The following is a 20,916-nucleotide window of genomic DNA, read 5'->3' on the forward strand; positions in this document are numbered from 1 at the left end:
ATAAATCCCTCTACAGCGGGTATGTCCCTCTTTGAGAGTGAAACCAGATTTGTCAACGGTATCCTAGGGCTTTATATAATTGGAACAAGATGTCTCTGCTCTTGTTCTGGAATTGTCTTCCAGTAAAGACCAACACACTGTTTATCTTTCAAATTGCTTACTGAAACTGCATATTGACTTTCACTAATTTGTGTACAAGATCACCCAGGCCTTTCTGATTACCAACACCTTTCAGTCTCTCACCATTTAAAATACTCTGACCTTTCTTTCAAAGTTAATTACCTCACAATTTTCCTTGTTATATTTCAGCTGGTAGTGCCTGCCCATTCATTTGGCCCATCAATGTCCCACTAATGCTTCTCAGCATTTTCCTTCTGACCCACACTGCCACCTAGCTTTGCATCATTTTTCAGCGTTGATATGTTACATTTTATAGATCGTGAGCGGGTCAACCTCGGTGCTGATCCCTGAGGCACCCCACTGGACACAGCCTCACAAATCAAAATGACCCTTTAATTGCTACTGTTCTCTGTTCACATAACAATATTTAAGTGCTGGAAAAAATCTCAGCCTGATCTGCTGATATTTTCCAGCACTTCTGTTGTTTCAGATTTCTAGTATGTGTAGCTTTGTGATTTCCTTTCCCCCCACCATTCATACCAGTGTATCTTCCCCAAATAACATGTCCCTAATAAAATCTTATATGGCAGCTTATTGAAATTCTCTGGAAGTCCAAATACACCAACTGCTGTTCCCTCATGTATAACCTCAAAGGATTTCACCAGATATGACAAAAACTTTCACTTTCATACAAGTTGACTCTGCCTAATCCAGTGTTTTATTCCTGTGTGCCTTCTTGCACATATTAAGTAATAGAATGTACCATTTTACTTGCCCCCTAATCAATAATTTCATATTTTCTGTCTCTTTCCTTTGAATAGTAGGATGATATTCAGTGCTTTTCAATTTTGTGACTGTTCTAGAAACTTTGGAATTCTGGCAGATGGCAACCAGTGCATTCAGAACCTTATTAGGTTACCTTTTTAGTCTCTGCCAGCGGAAGCAGATGTGGTTAAGGTTCTTCTTGAATATTTCACAGATGTTAGGATACAGTGCCGATGTTGTAGTTAAGAAGGAAGGGTGTGAAATATTGGATGGGATAAATGTGGTAATTATTGAAGAGTAGTAAGTATTTAAACTATTAAACCTAGGACACATTTCAACCATGCATGATGTTATATCCATTTCTGAAAATAGGTATAACACTACACTTGGATGAAATGTGTCCTAGGTTAAATTTTTTGGGGGAAAAAGCAAAGAAAGAAAATATTGTGCCCCTCCTCCCAACATCTTTTTCAATCTATTATGTCTGTAGGAGTAGTTCCAGAAGATTACAGTACTGCTAATATTGTGGGATAAATAACTTTTAAAAGGGAGGAAGGGGTTAAACAAATAATTAGAAGCTAGTTAGTTTAATTGAAGGCGGCAAATTATTGGGAACCTTTCTGAGGACAGTATAAAGTTTCACTGAGAATAGTTGTGTGAATTTGTTAAAGAATGATTATGTCTGACTAACTAGAAGATTGAGGACATTTCAAGGACTGTGTCTGATGTAGCCTGCATAAATTTTAACAAAGTATCAGAATCAAGTTTAATATCACTGGCATATGCTGTGAAATTTGTTACTTTGCAGCTGTAGTCCATTGCAATACATAATAAAACCATAAATTACAATAAGTACATCTTTAAAAAAAGAAAATCAAATAATTAGTACATTGCAAAAAGGGAGGGGAAAATTAGTGAGGTAGTGTTCATGGGTTCATTGTCCATTCAGAAATCTGATGGTGGAGGGGAAGGAGCTGTTGCTGAAACTGTAAGTGTGAGTATTTGAGTTCCACATGGAGTTACAACATCTAAGGGAATACATAATAAGTAATAGCACACTGAAAAGTGTGGAGGTGCAGAGATTCCTTGGAGTGAATATTCCCAGATCCTTCAAGATGATGAAATGGGATGCTTCACCTTATTAGCCAAGGAATAGAATATAAGAAAGCCACCACATTTCAGAAAAGATGTCACTGCATTGGCGAGGAGTTCAGAATATTTTAGCTGTGAGAAAGGATTGCATAGTCAAGGGTGTTTCTTTGGTCTAAAGGAGGCTGAGGCACGGCTTAATTCCGATATACCGTATACTATTTTAAGGGCTAGGTGGTGTAAAGAGGGAGTAACGTGAAGGGAATGGAGGGATATGGATCGTGTGCAGGCAGATAAGGATTAGTTTCATTTGGTGTCCTGATTGGCAGACATCAGAGACCAAATGTTCTGTTGCTGGGCAGTACTGCTCTATGTTCAATGACCTATTTACATTAGCAGATTCAACAACCAGGGGGCAGAGAGCTAAAGTAGTTAGTGGGAAAATTGAAAGGAAGATCAGGATTTGTTTTCACCAAGAGGGTGATGAGGTTAAAAGCTCACTGCCCAAAGAAGCAGTAGAGGCAGAAACTTTCATCACATTTTAAGAAGTACTTGTATATGCACTTGAGCCGTGGCCTGCAGGGCTATTAACAAAGAACTGGAAGATGGGATTATGCTTCTAAATTCAAAGTAAATCTTATATCCTATGTCATCATATACTACCTTGAGATTTATTTTCTTGCAGACAATCACAGTAGAACAAAGAAATACAGCAGAATAAGTGGAAAAACTTTGCATAAACTAGGACTAACAAACGGCCAGTGAGCAAAATAAGGCAAACTGTGCAAATAAACAGATAATAAATATATAGTACTGAGAATGTGAGTTGTAGAGTTCTTGAAAGTAAGTCCATTGGTTGTGGAATCAGTTCAGTTAAGAGGTGAGTGAAGTTATCCATGCCAGTTCATGAGCCTGATGATTGAAAGGTAATACTTATTAATAAGGTGAAGCATCCCATTTCATCATCTTGAAGGATCTGGGAATATTCACTCCAAGGAATCTCTGCACCTCCACACTTTTCAGTGTGCTATTACTTATTATGTATTCCCTTAGATGTTGGTGGTGTGGACCCTCAGGCCCCAGAACCTCTTCTCCAGTGGCAGCAGCAAGAAGAGACCATGGCCTGGATGTTAGGGTCTTTGATGATAGATGCTGCTTTCCTATGGCATGGCTCTTTGTAGATGTGCTCACTGGTGGGGAGGCCTTTTCCTGTGATGGACAGGGCTGTATCCACCACATGGTTGCTCTTGATCTGCGATTGTAGAATTACCAAGCCAAATTACTTCGTTCTGTGTTGGAATCATATAAAAATAATGAACACGTCACTTCTCTATGTCACCATTTATGATACTGTCATCCGTAGCTCTGCCCCTCTCCACTCACTGCCCTACCCTCCCAAAAGCAGCAACTTCTATCTTGATCCCTTATATCCCCGTTCCAAAATTTCACCTTGTCTTCCATTTAGTTACTATAATCTGTTCCAGATTTTCAGTATTTCAAAAGTATTGCAATGATTTTGATCATCTATCTCTGCTCTGTCTTGGGATTTCTGCCAGCCTCCTTGGATAAAATTGCATATCCGTGTACCCACCCTTCCCTGTGGATTTCTATGTTTTCCCACTCTTCATCCTAATTCCATATCGGTGATGCACAGCAGGGTTTCTCTCTGCCTTTGATATTCCTATTTCCAGCAATTCTCTGCCCGAGCGTTTGTCTGTTTTGTTGTTTTGTTGTGTCCCTTTCCAATTCCCTCACAAGCCAAGGTTTATCTCTGTCCTTCGTTGTAAAGTCAAGGAACCATGCTAGCCTTTCTCTGTCTTGTTAGGAGTTTCAGAAGGTTTAATATGTTGCCAAAGACTCTTACAAATCTCTGTAGAGGTACAGTGAAGAGCAATCTGCCTGTTTGCATCAGAGTCTGGAGGTTCCAGTGGAAATGCAGAGCGTTATAGACACAACCAACTCTATCATAGACATAACCCTTCCCACCAGGGGTTCCCACAGACCCCTCTGTTAATGGTAGGGGTCCAGGACATAAAAAAGATTAGGACATGTTCAAGAGACGGTGCCCCAAGAGGACAACATCCATCATTAAGGATTCTCACCATCTGGGACATGCTTCTTGTTACTATGATCAGGGAGGAACTGGAAGACCCACACTTAATGATTTAGGCAATTGCTTGTCCCCCATCCACCATCAGACTTCTGAGCCTGTGAACATGACTTTGTAATTAATTGAGTTTTATGTCTTTGCACGGTACTGCTGCCACAGAACAAAAAACTTCACATCGTATGTCAGTAGTAATAATAAAGTGATTTTTTTTGTGCTGTCATTGCCTATATTTTCTTGATCTATGAATATTGATCCTGCTCTTTTACTCTGTCCAATGGCTAGCCTCTGGCTCTGTATTGATCTGCTTCCCCTAGTTCTTTTAGCATTACATGCCAAGGAGGAGAAGGAAAACCTAGAAAAAATCCGGATCCTGTGCATATGATCTGTCACTGGGTTTCTCTTTGACACTGCTTTACTACTGTAATCTGAAGTCTGCATCTGTACTCTGTTCTGCTGTTTCTGTCTGTTCCTGTCCTGTTGCATTTATCCTGGTTCCAAGTTGTACTCTGCCCAAGCAATTTTATTTTTATTACTTTATGACTCCATATTTTGTTTTCTGAAGCTCTGTCCTTGTATTTGTGTCTGCCGCTTTATTTTAACAAGCCCTGGTTTGAGATAGGGATTATACTCCAGAATTTAATTCTTTCCCTCTGTGGTCCCGATGCAGTGTTGAAACTCTGTCCCTGGATTTCTGATTGAATGTATGACTCCTTATTCCATGTCTTGAGCTCTGTGTCTGGATTTCTTACTGGCCCTGTGTTATTTGCATTAATTGTGATTCTGGGATTTCAGTTTCTACTCGCTGGGTACACTGGCCATGTGTCTGTATCGTTCTTCTGCCCCTGGGTTTTTCCTCTGGAAATACACTGTTTGCATAAATCTTGATTTCTTGGCTCCATCTCGGAGACTCTTACCGATTAGGTGTATTAGTCCTAATCCTATACAGTAAATCTGTCTCGGGTTTTTTTATACTTAACGTTGCCTCCTCCCCGCCCCTTGTTGGAGTCCTGATCCGAAGTTGAGCTGGGATCCGTGGCGGGTATTGCTTGCCACCCCTGGGTCTGCTCACGGCCTCTGGCTGATGTTTACTGTGTGATTGTCCCAGATCAATGCGCTGGCATGGTGAAGGTGATGGTGGTGGCGGCGGTGGCAGTAGCAAGCAGCTGCTCGCTGTTCCGTCCGACTTTCGCGATCCCATTGAGGATGTTCTCCCCCATGTAAAACGCCAACATTTTAAGCATGAATGCCGCGGGACGTCTGCAAGCGTAGATCCGCTTCTTCAAACACAGGACAAATGTAAACAGCTCAAAAAAAACTTTCTTTGAAAAAGCAGCAAAAAAAGAGAAAAGCTTGCACGATTCGTTGTTGCATGATGATCGCTCACAATCGGATCTTTCAGTGGAGTTGATGAAGAAACATTGGAATATATCTATGTATATCTAAGAAAAAGAAGGAACGTTTCATGCAGCTTAATACTGTGCTGAACTCTGGAAGGCGCTGGGTTGCAATGAGTTAGTTATCACAACCTTTTTTTGTTTGTTTTCTGTTGCTTTATTTATTTCCGAAGGCAAAGCAGCATAAAATCGTCGCTCGGGTGTCCTGTGCAATTTTCTTCGCTTCTCTGTGTGTGTATATATGTGTGTGTTTATATTTTGCCGGCTATTGGGAAGATCTCACACGCACACTCACACACCTAGAGACAGAGCGACAAGTTGCCCTGGATAATTGCTTTTGCAAAGGATGGGGGATTTCGTGGCCCCCGCGGCTGCAAACGGCAACGGCCCTTCTATCGCCGGTAACACCAGCGGCGGTATCCCCAAGCACAGCACCGTGGTGCAGAGGCTCCGGCAGCGGATTGAGGGCTTCAGGAAGCACCACAACAACTGCGAGGTGAGGCGCCAGCAAGCCCAGGCTCAACAGATTGAACTGGACCGCCAGGAGACCTTGACGCTCCACCAGAGGTGCCTGGAGCTCAAAGCAAAGAAAACGGGCAAGAACAAACAGGACGGAGCTTACAGAAGCAAACTCTGCGAGCCCGAACCTCCTTCCGCCCTGGCCGCCTTACCGGCGGTCGCGGATCAGAGGACCAGCACTCTGATCGCGGTAAGACCAAACTTTCCCAAGTCTGCCTGCCTGTGTCTCCGCGTTTAAAGGTCCAGGCAGACTCCTCTGCCATTGGTCATCTGTGGGGCGAGAGGGTGTTATTGTCTGCTTGGAAAAATCCAAGGGAGCGCTGGGGAGAAGGTACCCTTACCTGTTATAACGAGGAATTGTCCTTTTTGTTAAACAAATTATTTTTGAGGGTTGAACGAGCTTCAGGAGTTACAAACTTGATTTAATGTTGTGAAAATTGGAAACCTTAAGAGTCATAAAACTTGTAGGAGCATTTGCAGTGGGCTGCAGTCAAAATAATTAAGTCACCTGACGTTTGATTTCGTGCTACCTGATATCGCCTTTTATTAGGAATTGTGCAAGTCCGGTTTGGCTCTCAATGCCATTGTAACGAGATTGTCTTTCGCTTTCTGTACTGGATGGTTTTCTTAAGAACGCATCTCTTTCAACATTGCACTCATCTTTGAAACAGGAAACCCGAAGTGTAGCGACTTATGAAACAACAAAGTGCAAAACTTTGCCCCTACCCCCTTCAAATGTTCACCCCCCATACACAAACATTATTTTTTCTAATTTTTATAACCTCTCGATCCTTGCTGTTTCACCCGTACTGCGAACGGCCCGACGTGTTTTAAACGCTCCAATCTACTATGGTTTCCTGCCTCAGTAAAAGGGGAGTTGATTTGCGATTTGTATTTAAAGAGGTGGGTGGGACGTGGCTGATGAACGGAGGAGGGGAGGAAGTGCTGAAAGATCCATACTCTAGAGAGAGAGAGAGAGAGATCGATCCAACCAACAGACAGCTAGCTAGCTAGCTCCAGGTCTCAGTTCAACCATGGTTGAGCGTTAACTGCCTAGACATTGTTGTTAATATTTACCCCAATTAAGAATGTTTCAATTGTCTACGTCTGTATATATTTGCATATGCATAATATTCGCAGTAACTTATCCCAGTCTGGCTTGATTGTGTATATATAAAATAGGAGATGTGGGGAAGTCGGGAGGAAGAGGTCTGGAAATGACATGGTCGAGAAGCTGTTTGTGTTGGAGAGGTTGAGGGAAGGGATTCCAGCAAATGAACCACTAGACTGGGGAATAGCGGTGTGTGAGCAATGGGCTTTAAAGACCTAACAAGGTTTCGGTAGAGCGATTTTGGTGATGGCCCCAGCGGCGCTGTCGAGATTTGGAGGGGAAAGTTGTGCGGTATGGAACACATTGCTGGCGCAGTTTGTCAAGGACAGGAGTGAGTGAGTGAGTTTGGTGTGGGGCAGGGTGCAGACAACACGGTATTGGCTGAGATGCCGTGACACGTTAAAAGAACTTGCCGTTTAATGTAGTGCCTTTCACATTATCAGGCAATGGCAAAGCATTTCACAACCAATACATTTGATGTAGGGTTGATAGTTTAAGGACAAATATGGCATTCAATAGTGTGGTCTTACAAATGGCAATGAGACAAGTGACTTGGTAATATTTATTTATTTAAAGATACTGTGTGGAATAGGCCTTCAAGCCACACTACACAGTAACTTCTGACAACCCCGATTTAACCCTATCATAATCATGGGACAATTTACAATGCTCTGGTGGTGGTTGTGAGGAAAGGTCACCAGAATATATCCCTGTATCATTTGGAACTCTTGAGCAGACACTCAAAATCCTTGATTAAAATTTTATTCAAACAATGGTACCTTTGACAATATGGCACACCTTTAGTCCTGCAGTAAATTTTTGCCGATACTTTTGACCCTGCAATCTTCTGACGTAGTGTCAGTATGTTGAAGTACGAGGGGCAGTTTCAACAGTTGGGCTGAATGGTGGTGGGAAGATGTTTGGACTGGAGAGGTTGGATGTGTAAAGGTTGCAAAGAGATCAAACAGGATGGTGAAGAATAATTCTTTGCAGTCATGAAGATTATCATTAGTGATTTGATATACCGGTGCTTTGGAGTTGTGGGAATGAACAGACATTAAGAGAAGATTCACAGGAGGGAGAAGCATAAACCTGGGGGGGGATGAACACATTCCAGAATCTTGGTTAAGAAAAATGTTGCTGTGGGATGATCGTAACTGGTGGTTTATTGAGGAAGTGATGGTTATGGTAGGTTTGAAAAGGAGAACAGTACCTGGCATGAATGATCAATGTGTGATATCTATTTAAGATGGAGGGCAGGAAATGTTTTGATTACATGTATATTGGGATGGGTCAAGGGGGAAAAAAGTAGGAATTTTGGATGAGATGTGTTTGGAGGAACTGTAGCAGAGAAACTATCAAGAGATGTGTAGAGCTATCGTGTAGATGGGCCTAGTTGGTAGAGTTTCATCATAGGGGAGATGAGGGAGATAAGTCAGCTAGGCTGATGGTTTTTGGTGACAGAGAAATCCTTGCATTGGTTACAACTCTTGGTAGAGATGAGAGTGGAGAAGTTGAGGGGTTTCATGTCAGACTAGATTAAAAGAACCCAAGCTACAGTAGGAATATTAAACTCCATGGCCTCGAAGTGATCAGCAGAGCCATTTCTATAAGAGCCATAGTAAGCTTACATCCATTTAGGGAAGAGAAATGGAACAAGACCAGAGGTTACTAGTGAGGATGGGAAAGAGTAAAGGTTTGCTGGAGCAGGGGCTTGCAAACCAGAGTTGTTTGAGCAAGTTATGATAAATAGGAAGTTAGCTAAAGGGTTGGCAGTTTGGAGACAATCATAAGCAATTTCATGGAAGGAGTTTTTTTTCAGTAATGAACTGAGAAATTAATAATTGTTACAGAATATGAATGAATGCTGGAAATGTGAAACCAAAACCACTGACACTGAAACTGCACTGCTAAAATACAGTGTTAAAAGGAACAGCAAGTTCCAATTGTAGATGTAGACAGTGACTCAAATCCTCCTAACTTTCTCTGGGTGAGGAGAAGAAGAATGATCCTTTTGTCAGGATGATAATTTGACCCTTTCAATTTGTGACTGTGGAGAGAGGCAAGTGTAAAGTATACTGTCAGAAAAGAAGATACTGCTAGCAACTAGTTCATTGTGATTACATTGATATAGCAGTTGTGTGAGTTCATTCAGTCCCTTTCCCTTAACAAGTAGTAGAATGTGTTTTCAATTGGTGGGTAGGTCTACTTTCAGATGGTTGTGAAACCGGGATTTGAATATTTTCTGGTGCAGCTGGCAATTGGTTTATTATTGTCACATGTCCCACGATACATTGAAAAACCTTGTTTTGCTTTCTGTCCATACTGATCATTACAAACCATACAGTAAGTACATTGAGGTAGTACAAAGTAAAAGGCAATAACAACACAGAATATGGTGTTACTGTTCCTGTTACAGAGAAAGTGCCGTGCAGGTAAACACTAAGGTGCAAAGGCCATAACAAGAGAGATCTTTAGTTCATCTTTGCTGTACAAGAGATCCGTTCAAATGTCTTGTAAAATTGGGATAGAGCCAATAGAACGTTCCCTCCCCCTCCCCTATCCTTGAACCTGGTTTTGTATATCTGTCTGACAAGATGGGGGGTGGGGGGAGAAGAGAGAATGACTGGGGTGGCTAGCTTTGATTATGTTTGCTGCTTTACCAAGGCTGTGGGAAGTGCACTGGGCTTAATACAGCACTGGATTTCATGATTTATGGACTCTTAAGATTTCAGTGAATTTGCCTCCTCCTAATAAACTTTCACATCTTTGTATACCTCATATTGCACATTAAGGCCTGTGTTCACCCAATATACAGATATTTTTCCAATTTCAATATACATTGTAGTTCTGAATTTCATTAGCTTTAACTAGTGCGGGATATACGCTGCTAGGCTGCCCTCTTCCATCGAAAACCTGATGAAAAGTGTACACCTCTCCCTGAGCAGATACAAGGGAAAATAATGTAATTTTTATTTACACTAAAATTGGTGAGGGCAGCGCTCTATGTGGACATACCTGATTTCCCAGATATATGCATCAACTAAGATGTCTTATTTGATCCCTGGGTCCAAGTAGTTTGTTTTCTTACCATGACTAAGAACTTGGAGAAATAAGTGACGGCTTCATTGTTGTGTGTGTGTGTGGTCATAAAAATGAAGAGCGAATTTGTTTTGGTAGGAATGGGAAAAGGGGAGAAGGCTAAAAATCCTTCCTTATTGGAAGGGCAAGATAGAAAATAGCTTGCACCTTTTACCTCAACATAGACTCTCCCAGTTGCATAGTTCACTGTTACTGTCTTGGACCTTGGGTGGCATTTGCTGACTTCATGCACAGATCAGGAAGACAGACACCAGGATACTGCCTTTGAGTTCCCCGATATGAGTTGGTGCATTAAACAAAGTACACGGGCAAAGGCTGGGAAGGTGAGGGGTTCTTTGAAGCAAGGGACTTTAAACAAAATATGCGTAGGTATTTCAATATTCTGTCAAGATTCTAAGGAAGATAGCTGTCACCTGCTGGAGGGGAGTCCATGGAATTGGCAGTGATCTTGCCAATGAATTTTGCACCTAATTTCACTATCTTCCACGTCTGAAATAAAAATTAAACAAGTGCAGAATTCCATGTTTTTAAATCCTGTTCTATTATACTTTACAACTTTTTTTTCATATGTGCATATATGTATTTGAGAACTCAACTTTGGCTTTTAACTTTGAATTTGAAGCCTCCTAGCTGATTAAAAGGTGAGACCCAGCCTCTTGGTTAAACCCACTCTTTTTCTACTTTTGACAGAATATATTGGAATCTTTGTCAGTGCTGTGTAACTGTAAAGTCAGGGTTATTGAGCTCACCTCGACTCTGAGAGCCTTCAGTCACATATGTGTCGATGTCATGTGTATGCCTGATCCGTCCATTGTGCATCTGAGCAGAGAGGATCATTGGGTAGAAACTGGGAAGTTCCAGCCCTGCAGAAAGGCCTCAATCTGAAATGTCGACTGTTCATTTCCCTCCATAGATGCTGAGTTCCCCCAGCATTCTGTGGGTGTTGCTTAAGATTTCCAGCATCTACAGAACCTCTTGTGATCTGCAGCACAGTAGTTGTTTAGTTGGCCCTCCGGACTGCAAAACTGAGAGGGAGTTTCGAGAGTAGTGGCAACTGGCCCAGGAAACAAAGATCACATGTCCTCCACAGAGTTCAGTGAGTGGCTGACCTCTCTCAACAACTGAAACTTCGACAGATACTATAGGTGCTGACATCTGGAGCAAGCAATTGGTTGAGGAACTCAGTGGATCAAGCAGCACTGGAAGCAAGTGTATGGCTGACATTTTGGGTTGTGTCCAAACCTAAAACATCAACCATCTCTTTGACAGATGCTGTTTGAGTTTTTTTTTAAACCAGAGTTTTTTTTTTGCACTCTTTTCTTCATCTATGGGCTTTAATATCCATTCAGCCAACAATCTGAGACAATCATAGACTCCCACTCTCCATTCGACCACGAGGAACAGGAACAAGTTCAAGGGGCTGAAGGACTTCATGTTCCCACTTTGTTAAGAGCACAAAGTCGCCGCAGTTTGCTGTAACAGGGTTCTCAGCCTGAGTGATGGTGTGCTCCCAGTCACAGTGCTCCTTGTGTGGTCTTTGGTTATAGTGAGCTTGTTTGCTTGAAAATTCAACTCACCCAGTTACCCATACTGCGAGTAGATGCATTGAGGAGTTTTCTCTGAACTGCTTTCTCAATCAGTTGGCAGAGTTTTGATGGGACATCAACAGAATCATTGTACTATGTACATAGGAAGAGACTTCTAAGTCAATGCTCCACTATTCATTTAGATCATAATGCTGATCTTGCTTCACGTCACTTCATTCCTTGTCCTAGCAATAGTTCTGGCTACAGTCAGGAAGATCTGCAGAGAAACTCCAGTTATGATTTGCTACTGCTAGTGTGATCAGCACGGCTTGGGTAAAATGTAATGGTGAAATTATAATCTTACTCTGGGTTGATTGCTTCTCTTTCACTGGTGATGGGAACATTCTGGCCTGATAAATCTGAAAGTACTGCACAAGAAGCCCTTGAACTGTATTGACCTCTGAATAGCATTCTAAGAGGTAGACAAAACTAAAACAGCACTCTGTTGTTCTGTTCCTTGAAAACACAGTATGTAGCCTGTGCAAAGAAGGGAAAGTTTGAGGAAAGGCCTCTTAGTCAAGAGGTTCCAGGTAATACAGCCCCATTTTGGCTGTTTTATTCAATATAGGTTTAATCTTTTGCTGTTTTGAACATGCACTTTCAGAGGAATTTTCTATAACTTAACACAGGAATATTGGAGCTTCAGTAGGCAAGTCAGCCCTTCAAGCCAGCCCTACCACTCAGTATTATCATGGATGTTCTGCTCCAGGCCTCAACTCCTCTTTTGTTGCTGCTCTCTCTAGCCCTAAATTCCCCGGTCTATCAAAAAGAAACCCATTTGCTCTTTATATACCTTCAGTGATCTAGTCTCCACAATCCTGCTGGATAGAGAATTCCAGAGAGTGCTTTGGATATGAGCTTGAATAGTTTGTATCTGCAGCTCATTGATTCTTGGAGAGATGATCCTGGTTGAGTCTCAAATATACCACTATGTAACAGTAAGAGTCATGGTAGTTCCTCCACTTAATGTCCTAGATCGGATCAGAAATAGGACCAAGAGAATTGTTTGATTTAATTTGTGTCAAAATCATAATGTGGGTTTCTGATGATGACTAGCTGTGAGGCTGATTCAGTGCTTGGTACACAACCATGAATTGTGTGCGACTTGTCAAAAAAGGTACGGCAATTGATTGAGGAAGCCACCGCAGGAATTCTTGTTGACCATGCCTACCCTGCTACCTGTGTTGCCATGACAAAGAGCAGCCTTTTGTGTGCCAATACTTCTCCAACACAGGATTAGCAGCAGGAAGAGGAATAGTACAAATTGGGAGTCAGATTTGTACCCATTTTAATCCTCTTCCTGAACCCACTCTTATCAAGGTTTTCTGGAGATGGAGAGTTTGGTGAGAGTTCAGCAGGAATGAGGGCAGTAACTGACAGCCTTCTAAATCTCACCTGAATAGCCATTCTTTACAAAATAAAAAAGACCAAGTTGTGGAGATACAAGCCAGTTAGGCAAGATCTTTAGGGAGGAGGAAACAGTGACTGATTCAGCTTGATGAACTTTCTCTGAAACATCACTTACCTTGCTCTTACTGCAGATGCTGTCTGATCTGCTCAGTATTTCTTGCCCTTGCTGTGTTTAATCTCAGATATCCAGCATTTGTATTACTGTGCGTTTGGCTTTTATTTAAAGTAAATTTTTGGGTGGCGTTGCCAAGGTGAGGCCTGGGGTAGGACGGATGGAGTGAAGATGAAATTATCTGCCTTGAATTTGCCTTGCATGATTTTTCCCATTATGTGCATGTTGTGCTATTGACACTTACAGGGTAAATTGTCCAAGAAGCTGATTTCATAGGCTACCATAAGTAAAGCTAACATTGGAATTGGAGTGATCAAGAGACTCCCTTTTAAACATTTGATGTTCAATTGTTTTAAGGCAACTGTAGCAAAACCCAGAAGTATTTTAAGCTATTGGATAAAAGCATGCAGTCCCACTTTCTGTGTGGTAGTCTGTATGCAGTTCCATTTAGCATGAGGTCGTCAGCAGAACATTCCTTGGGATATTCCACAACTTGCTTTCTAACTGGAATAATTTAGATTCACAGACACAGGAGGTTCTGCAGATGCTGGAAATCTTAAGCAACACAGACCAAATGCTGGAGGAACTATGGAGGGGAATAGGTTTGCTCCCTCTGTCACTCAGAGACTAACACCTGTATTACGTCATTGGTTTGACCCCACTTGGTCCTGATGAACGGTCTCAGCCTAAAATGTCCTTTTCCATCGATGTTGACTGGCCTGCTGAGTTCCTTCAGTATTTTGTGAGTGTTGAAGGGATTCACAGGATTGACAAGGATATTGCTTGGATTGGAGGACTTAAGTTACAAGGAGAGACTGTATAGGCGAGGACTGTTTTCCTTCGAGTAAAGATGGATGAGAGCTTATGTGATAGAGGCATGTAAAATCTACAAAAGGCATAGCCAGAGCCTGCTTCCCATGATAAAGGAGTGTTAAACTGGAGGGCATAGGTTTATGGTAACAGGGAGGAGGTTAAAGTTTTCACACAATGATTAGTTAGTATGCGGAATGAGTTGCCAGAAAAGGTGGTGGAGGCAGCAACAGTGACGACATTTAACAGGCATCTGAGCAGGTACTTCAATGAGTAAGGCACGGATGGATATGGAATTAATGCGGAGAAGTGGGATTAGTATAAATGGGTTTGATGGCCAGCATAGTCCTGGTGAGCATAGACCTGTTTCTGTGCTGTACAGCTCTGCCTGCGACTGAATCAACCAGTTATATTCTTTATCTTGTGTCAGAATATAATGATAAAGCTAAATGTGAGAGGCACTGGCCTTAAGATTTCACTCAGGCTTCTATTGGTCAACAGAGGGATTTAACTCATTTTTTAAAAAGTTTACAATACTGTATATCCTAACCTTACTTAACGCAGCCAACAAACATAATGGAAGTTTGATAGATTTAGTTTCCCTTCAGTTTATTGTAAATTAAACTTTTAAAACGCTAACAAATGCAAGGATAGGGCTCGCAGCTCGTAATTGGTTTCTGTATAGTGTTTGTTAAATATTTACTAAACTTGTATCCTTAAGAGAACTAAACACAGTCTGAACTGAAAATTACCTTTCAAGCACTGAACAGTAAATAGACAAGTGGCTGTTTCATTAGAAGTAATTATTCAGTTAATTCGTACTAAAAAGAACAGTAGTCCCTAGGGTCTGTTACTGGATAGGGTATTCTCAAGTGCTCAGAGGACTCTGACCCTGCACTAATGCTGGACATTTGTCCCTGTGCAGAATTTTCTTCTTATCTGGACATGCAGGAATCTCTTTCCCTGAGAATAATCTTGTGTTTTTTTTTAAAGGGGCACATAGCAGTGTGGAGAACAGACCCACACAACAAAAGACGAGTTTGGTACTTTACAGGTTCCTTCCCCCAGAGCCTTTATTTGACATGCGACTAATTTCAACAGGAAGCTTTTAATCTGCCCTGTTCTGAGGGTTTTCTGCTGTGACGAGTGGGTGGGGCAGAGCTGGGAGGATGGTTGGTCGGGGGGGTGTGGGTGGGGGTGGGAGTTGGGTGTTGGTGATCTCTTTCAGCCAGCACAAACAACTGGTTGTTTTTGTTAATATAGTCAACAGTTCCTGTTGCTTGGAATGCTGTGGAATGTGGCTGTAGTGAGCATGTTGCTTCTCACCCCCACTTCCCTTACTGAATTCCAGTTAACTGGCACTAGCTGGAGCCTTTAAATCAGACCAACATGCACTGTTGCAGGCAGTGAAATTGGCTGGAAATAGAGACTCACACTTTCTTCATCTAGTGCATGTGACATGACTGAAGAAAAGTAAATGTTGGTAAGCAAGAAAGCATAATTTACTGAAGGAATTGTATGAAGATGCAGGCAGATAATTGTGAGGTACATCACTGAGCAGAGATGACTTGTGCTCTTGTCATCATACTTTGGATTTTACTTCATTGTTTGCATGTTAAGAGCTTTGTTCTAAAGTGGAAGGTGATTGCTGCTGGCCATTTTACTTGAGGTGGAATGCCTCAGTTCGATACGGGGGCGGGCTGGTAACAATAGGGAAGGGACCTTATTAAAGAATACCAAGTTTTCCATTCCTGGTTTCATATCATTCTATAATGTGCCACTATCTCTATCTTTTTCCAGCCCTTCTGCCATTCTCCAATTCCGTAAGTTGCTTAAGCTCGAACTCCTGGAATTCCCTAGACTCCTACACCTTGCTACCTGCTTTCCTGTAAAACCTGCCTTGTTGACCAGGCTATTGGCTGGGGTTGTCCTGTTGTCTCCTCCCATAGCATTGTATCAGAATGTGATTGAACAATGCTTCTTTAAAATGCCTCGAAATGATTTATTACAGTAACTGCTGTTTAAGAGTAAGGTGTTTTTCTTTTCTGTAGCTGACCCTTCCAGCAGAATGTAGCTTCGGAGTTGCTTAAATTTACCAAGAGAGCTCTATTGGACTTTTTAAAGGCAGATATTGTAACAAAAATGTAATAAAACCTAAGGTAATTTTGTCCAGTGTAGTTTGTAGTATATAGTCAGGCATTGTGTTCAGGAGTAGGTGAAGACATCATGTGTGTTTTAGTTGGGATTTTCCAAAACTCAGTTGGTCCTGGAATTGTTGCTTAGATTTAAACAATGCCATATATGCGAAAGGAGAATAAAAATGTTTTGCTTTACTTTGGTTGAAAATATGGGGCATAACGGGGAAGTTCGCTTTCAGACACTCTGCTGTAGACTAGATTTTATGCAATGATTTCCTTAAAATCTTTAGTGGCCTCCTACCTGCCAAAATATCCTGGTAATTGTAAGCATTTTGATAAATCAATGTGTATGAATTGCTTTTAAATTGTGCAGTCCCCTCTAGTGTTACCGTGCACTGACACAGTGCGTTGTTTCGATTACCTGTTGTCGCGGATGGAGTAATCAACGTCATCGCTGCCATGTTGTCACTGATGAAGGTTGGGTGAAGTGCACTGTGATTCTGAATCATCAACATTGCTGCATTTGGTATTGACAGGTTGCCTTTTTGAGTAGCCTCAAGCCTTAAAATGTGTACCACACTTGACGTGATTGGAACATGTGAGAAATAAACAAGTCAAGAAGTAGTGTCCTGATAACATCAAGTTTAATTTTTAAAGGTTGGTATCAGAAGTGTGGGGATCGGGTGTTAAACTGGTTCTGTTGCTTTAAGGTCCTGGGAAGAGATGGAATTTGAGCTGGAGACTACACAATATGCCTTGATTTCAGCACTGTAGGGAGTGTCCTTAGGTCATGGAAGGAACAAAGCAAAATATTTCAGAGTGTAACAACCATAAACTGTTTCAGTATCGTGAAGAGATGAGAAAATAAAGTTTGCATTAATAAAACTCCTAAGGCAATTTGACATATATTAATTCCTCTGTACCTTCAAGTTGTCTTTTCAAAAGAATGCTACTTCCAGTTCACTTCAAGTTGGTTTTGGCCTGCTAGCATCATAGTGCCTTGCTTAAAATGGTCAAGGCCCATTCTAAGTGGCAGCCTTCAGCAATTGCATCCCTTCAATAACCTTACCTACCAGCAGTGCTTACTTGCATGGTGCATGGCAGCCCTGTATATCCTTTATTATTATATCCAAGCCTCTTCAGTGAACTGAAGAATGGTACTCTTTTTGCTGATGGGAATCTAATTCCATTAACATCTGCCAGTGTTGTATCTCGTAGGCAAAGGGGATCTCCTTGAATCTGCGGCACCATTTAATTAATGTGTTTTTTTTTTGTACCTTACTCCATTTGCTCAATATTCCTTCTATCTAATTCATCGAGCATCCATAACCATATTTTGTGTTATTTTATGCATCTAACAATACAGAAGGAGGCTAGTCAGCCTATCAGGTTCGTGACTCTTTGTGCAAGGAAGGCAAATAGACAAATCCTTGCTCAAAATGCCGAGGCCTGTTGCCAGCAGCGATGGTGGGCTCATAGTGCCCATGAGTAGTTTGCCACATGAAACGACTGCAACTGAGTGTGTGATAAATGTACCCTTGTGGAGAGTGGCAGGAATCTATTGTGATATATTTTTCCTTTCCTGGGGTTTTCTGACATGCTTTGTAAAAAGTGGAACCTTAAGATGCCTGGTACAGCTGTTGGTTGGAATAAGGGAATTCGATGAGTTTGGGTCCCTTCACTGGGAAGTCTTTGCTTGTGTTTAACAGGACTTGGCATAAAAGACACAGACTGTAGATTAAGTAACATAGTGAAAATTCGTAATTTAATTATGGTGTCCTGGGATTTTCTAGCAAGATCAATATTTTATTGTTCATCTCTGTCTCTTTTGAGAGAATGTGGTGATGGACTGCAGTCTGTGCAGCCTGTGTAAAGTTCCTGCGGTTCCGTGTATGACACCAGTGTCCTTGGCCACATCAAAGGTAGTGCTGAATTAGGGTGCAGGAGCCTTGGGACCCACACCATCAGGTTCAGAAACTCTTAATACCCCTCAACTACCAGGCTCTTGAACCAGAGGAGATAACTTCATTCAACATCTCTCATCCCATCACTACTATCCCCATAACCTATGGACTCACTTTCATCTCATGTGCTTGATATTTGTTGTTTATTATTTATTATTCTTTCCTTTTTTCCTTTCTTTTTGTACTTGTGCAGTTTGTTGTCTTTTGCACAGCAGCTGTTAGTCCTGTTGTGTGTGGTCTGTCATTGATTCTGTCCTGTTTCTTGTATTTACTGTGAATGCCCACAAATAAATGAATCTCAGGGTTGTATATGGTGAGTTGTGTGTACTTTGATAATAAATTTGCTTTGAGCTTTGGACTGGTGGGCAGTGGATACCAGGAATTGATTGCTGAAGCAACAGTGCTGTGATGGGGTGGGATCAATGATTTTAAATTGTGCATGATCTAGCAGCCAAGTGAACTGCTTTATTCTTGATGTTGTTGAGATTCTTTAATGTTCCATCTATGCAGATCCAGACAACTAAGGGGAATGTATCATCACCTGATAAATCTTGCAAGCGGTGGCAACATTTTTTTTTGGAAAACTGCTCACTGCAGACTACTCAATCTTTCTCTTGTGGCCGCAGTATTTATGTAGCTTGTACGTTTGAGCATCTAGTCAATGGTACCGCAGGATGCTGTGGTTCATATGATAACAGTAATGTGGTTTTATGTCATGTAGTTACACTCATGGAGAGACAGCACAGAAACAAACCCTTTGACTCACTGAATTTGTGCTAATGGTGAGCCCATCTACATTAATCTCATTTCTTATTCTCCCTTTTAGAAATTCTCATCAGCTCCCCCAGATTTTACCGCGCACGCGTGTATACACACACACACACACACACACACACACACACACACACACACACACATATAAATTTACAATGGCCAATTAACTTGCAACCCATGTGCTTCTGGGATGTTGGAGCACCCAGAGGAAACCCATGCAGGTCAGAGGACATCCAGGCTGCACAGTCAGGATTGAGCCCAAATGTCTCTCGTGCTGTGAGGCAGCGGTTCTACTAGCTGAGCCATTGTGTCACCACTGGTTGCTGGAAATAATAAAAACCGAATACAGGTGGCCCCCATTTTCCGAACGCTTGCTTTACGACACTTCGCTGTTACAAAAGACCTACATTAGTTACCTGTTTTCGCTGACAGAAGGTGTTTTCACTGTTACGAAAAAAGGCAGCACGTGCCCGAGCAGCCAAGCTCCTCCCCTGGAACTGCATTCTAGCCTCCACTGCTTAAACACATGCTTTATCTCAATTTATTTTGTGCTTCCATTAGCAAGATGAGTTCTAAGGTATCGAAAAAGCCTAAGAGAGCTCGTAAGGGTGTTGCACTTAGCATAAAACTAGACTTAATTAAGCGTTTCGATCGTGGTGATCTTGTTGAACGTGCCTGCGTCCACCAGTCACACTATTTATACGCAGAGAGAGAGAATTCTGAAAGCTGCCGATGTTACTGTTGGTTCTGCTCGTAGCAAAGTGGTCTCTCTTAGTCAGCATCCAATAATGGATAAAATGGAAAGTCTGTTGCTTGAGTGGATTGATGGGTGTACAAAGCGTGGTGTTCTATTAAGTTTTCTTACACTTAAGGAAAAATCAGTCAGTCTTTTTAATAAGCTGAAACAGAAAGCACTGGGCGATAGTGATGAAAGTGTTGCAAAAGTGGAATTTAAAGGTAGTCATGGGTGGTTTGATTGGTTTCTGAGGCGAGGGCAGCTTCGTAGTTTAAGCAGTGGTCCCCAACCCCCGGGCTGCGGACCGATACGTTGCCGCGCAGAATGCAGTGGTGCAGTGATAGTCAGAATGCACCCAGTACATCTTTAAGGAAAAAAAGCTGAAATAAACAAGCTAATTAATTAGGTACAGCCCGGCACGTAAATGTCGACCCAGATCAGAGGCGATTGCCGATTGCGTCAGGTGGTTATTCATATAAGCAAGTGTTTAACTGTGACAAAACTGCAATTTATTGGCGTCTTCCTGATTCCGGTAAGTGAAAGTTCACTGTATATACATTATTTCTACTTTATATAGGCTGTGTATTTATCATATCATTCCTGTTTTTACTATATATTACTGTTATTTTAGGTTTCATGTGTTATTTGGCATGATTTTGTGGGTTATTTTTTGGGTCTGGGAACGCTCAAAAAATGTTCCCATATTAATAAATGGTAATTGCTTATTCACTTTACGACATTCTGGCTTACGAACCGTCGGACCGTTTCATAGGAACACTCTATCTTCAGATAGTGGGGGAAACCAGTACTTTGTGACACACTTATTGAGTCCCCAAGCAATGTTGGTCCTCATCTTGGCGCAAGTGCCAGATTGTGTCAGAATTAAAAGTGAAGCTGAATAGAGTGAAATTATTTGTAGGCAGCTCACCTCTGATTTTATTTTTTATGAAGACACAATCATTAATGGAAGTGGCTGTAGATTTTTGGGTCTATGAACCTGTGCAGTGACGTCTGGTGTAAGGGGAGTGATTACCAAAAAGGCACAGTTATTCTCCATTATAGAGGATCTTGTCTGATCTCTGGGTCCTTGGTGCCACATGTTATTGAATACTGAGTGGAAGCTGAGATTAGTTTTTAAGATGATGGGTTTTTAAGTTTTGGGAAAGTTATCACCAC

General features: G+C 41.7%; 1 protein-coding gene across 2 annotated transcripts in view; it reads left to right on the forward strand.

Moving 5' to 3' along the window:
• The window catches only part of maml3 (mastermind-like transcriptional coactivator 3), a 515,499-nt gene that overhangs the window by 31,300 nt on the left and 463,283 nt on the right, over nucleotides 1-20,916 (forward strand). Inside the window, exon 1 of one of the 2 annotated variants that reach the window (XM_072256201.1) lies at nucleotides 5,175-6,187. The exons of the other annotated variant lie outside the window; for it this stretch is intronic. Within the exon in view, the coding sequence (XP_072112302.1) occupies nucleotides 5,825-6,187 (363 nt within the window). The 5' untranslated portion in view covers nucleotides 5,175-5,824. Of the gene's footprint in view, nucleotides 1-5,174; nucleotides 6,188-20,916 lie in introns of those variants that run through there. 2 annotated transcript variants of the gene reach the window in all.

This window comes from Mobula birostris, chromosome 4 (assembly GCF_030028105.1).
Source record: "Mobula birostris isolate sMobBir1 chromosome 4, sMobBir1.hap1, whole genome shotgun sequence".
Taxonomy (NCBI): domain Eukaryota; kingdom Metazoa; phylum Chordata; class Chondrichthyes; order Myliobatiformes; family Myliobatidae; genus Mobula; species Mobula birostris.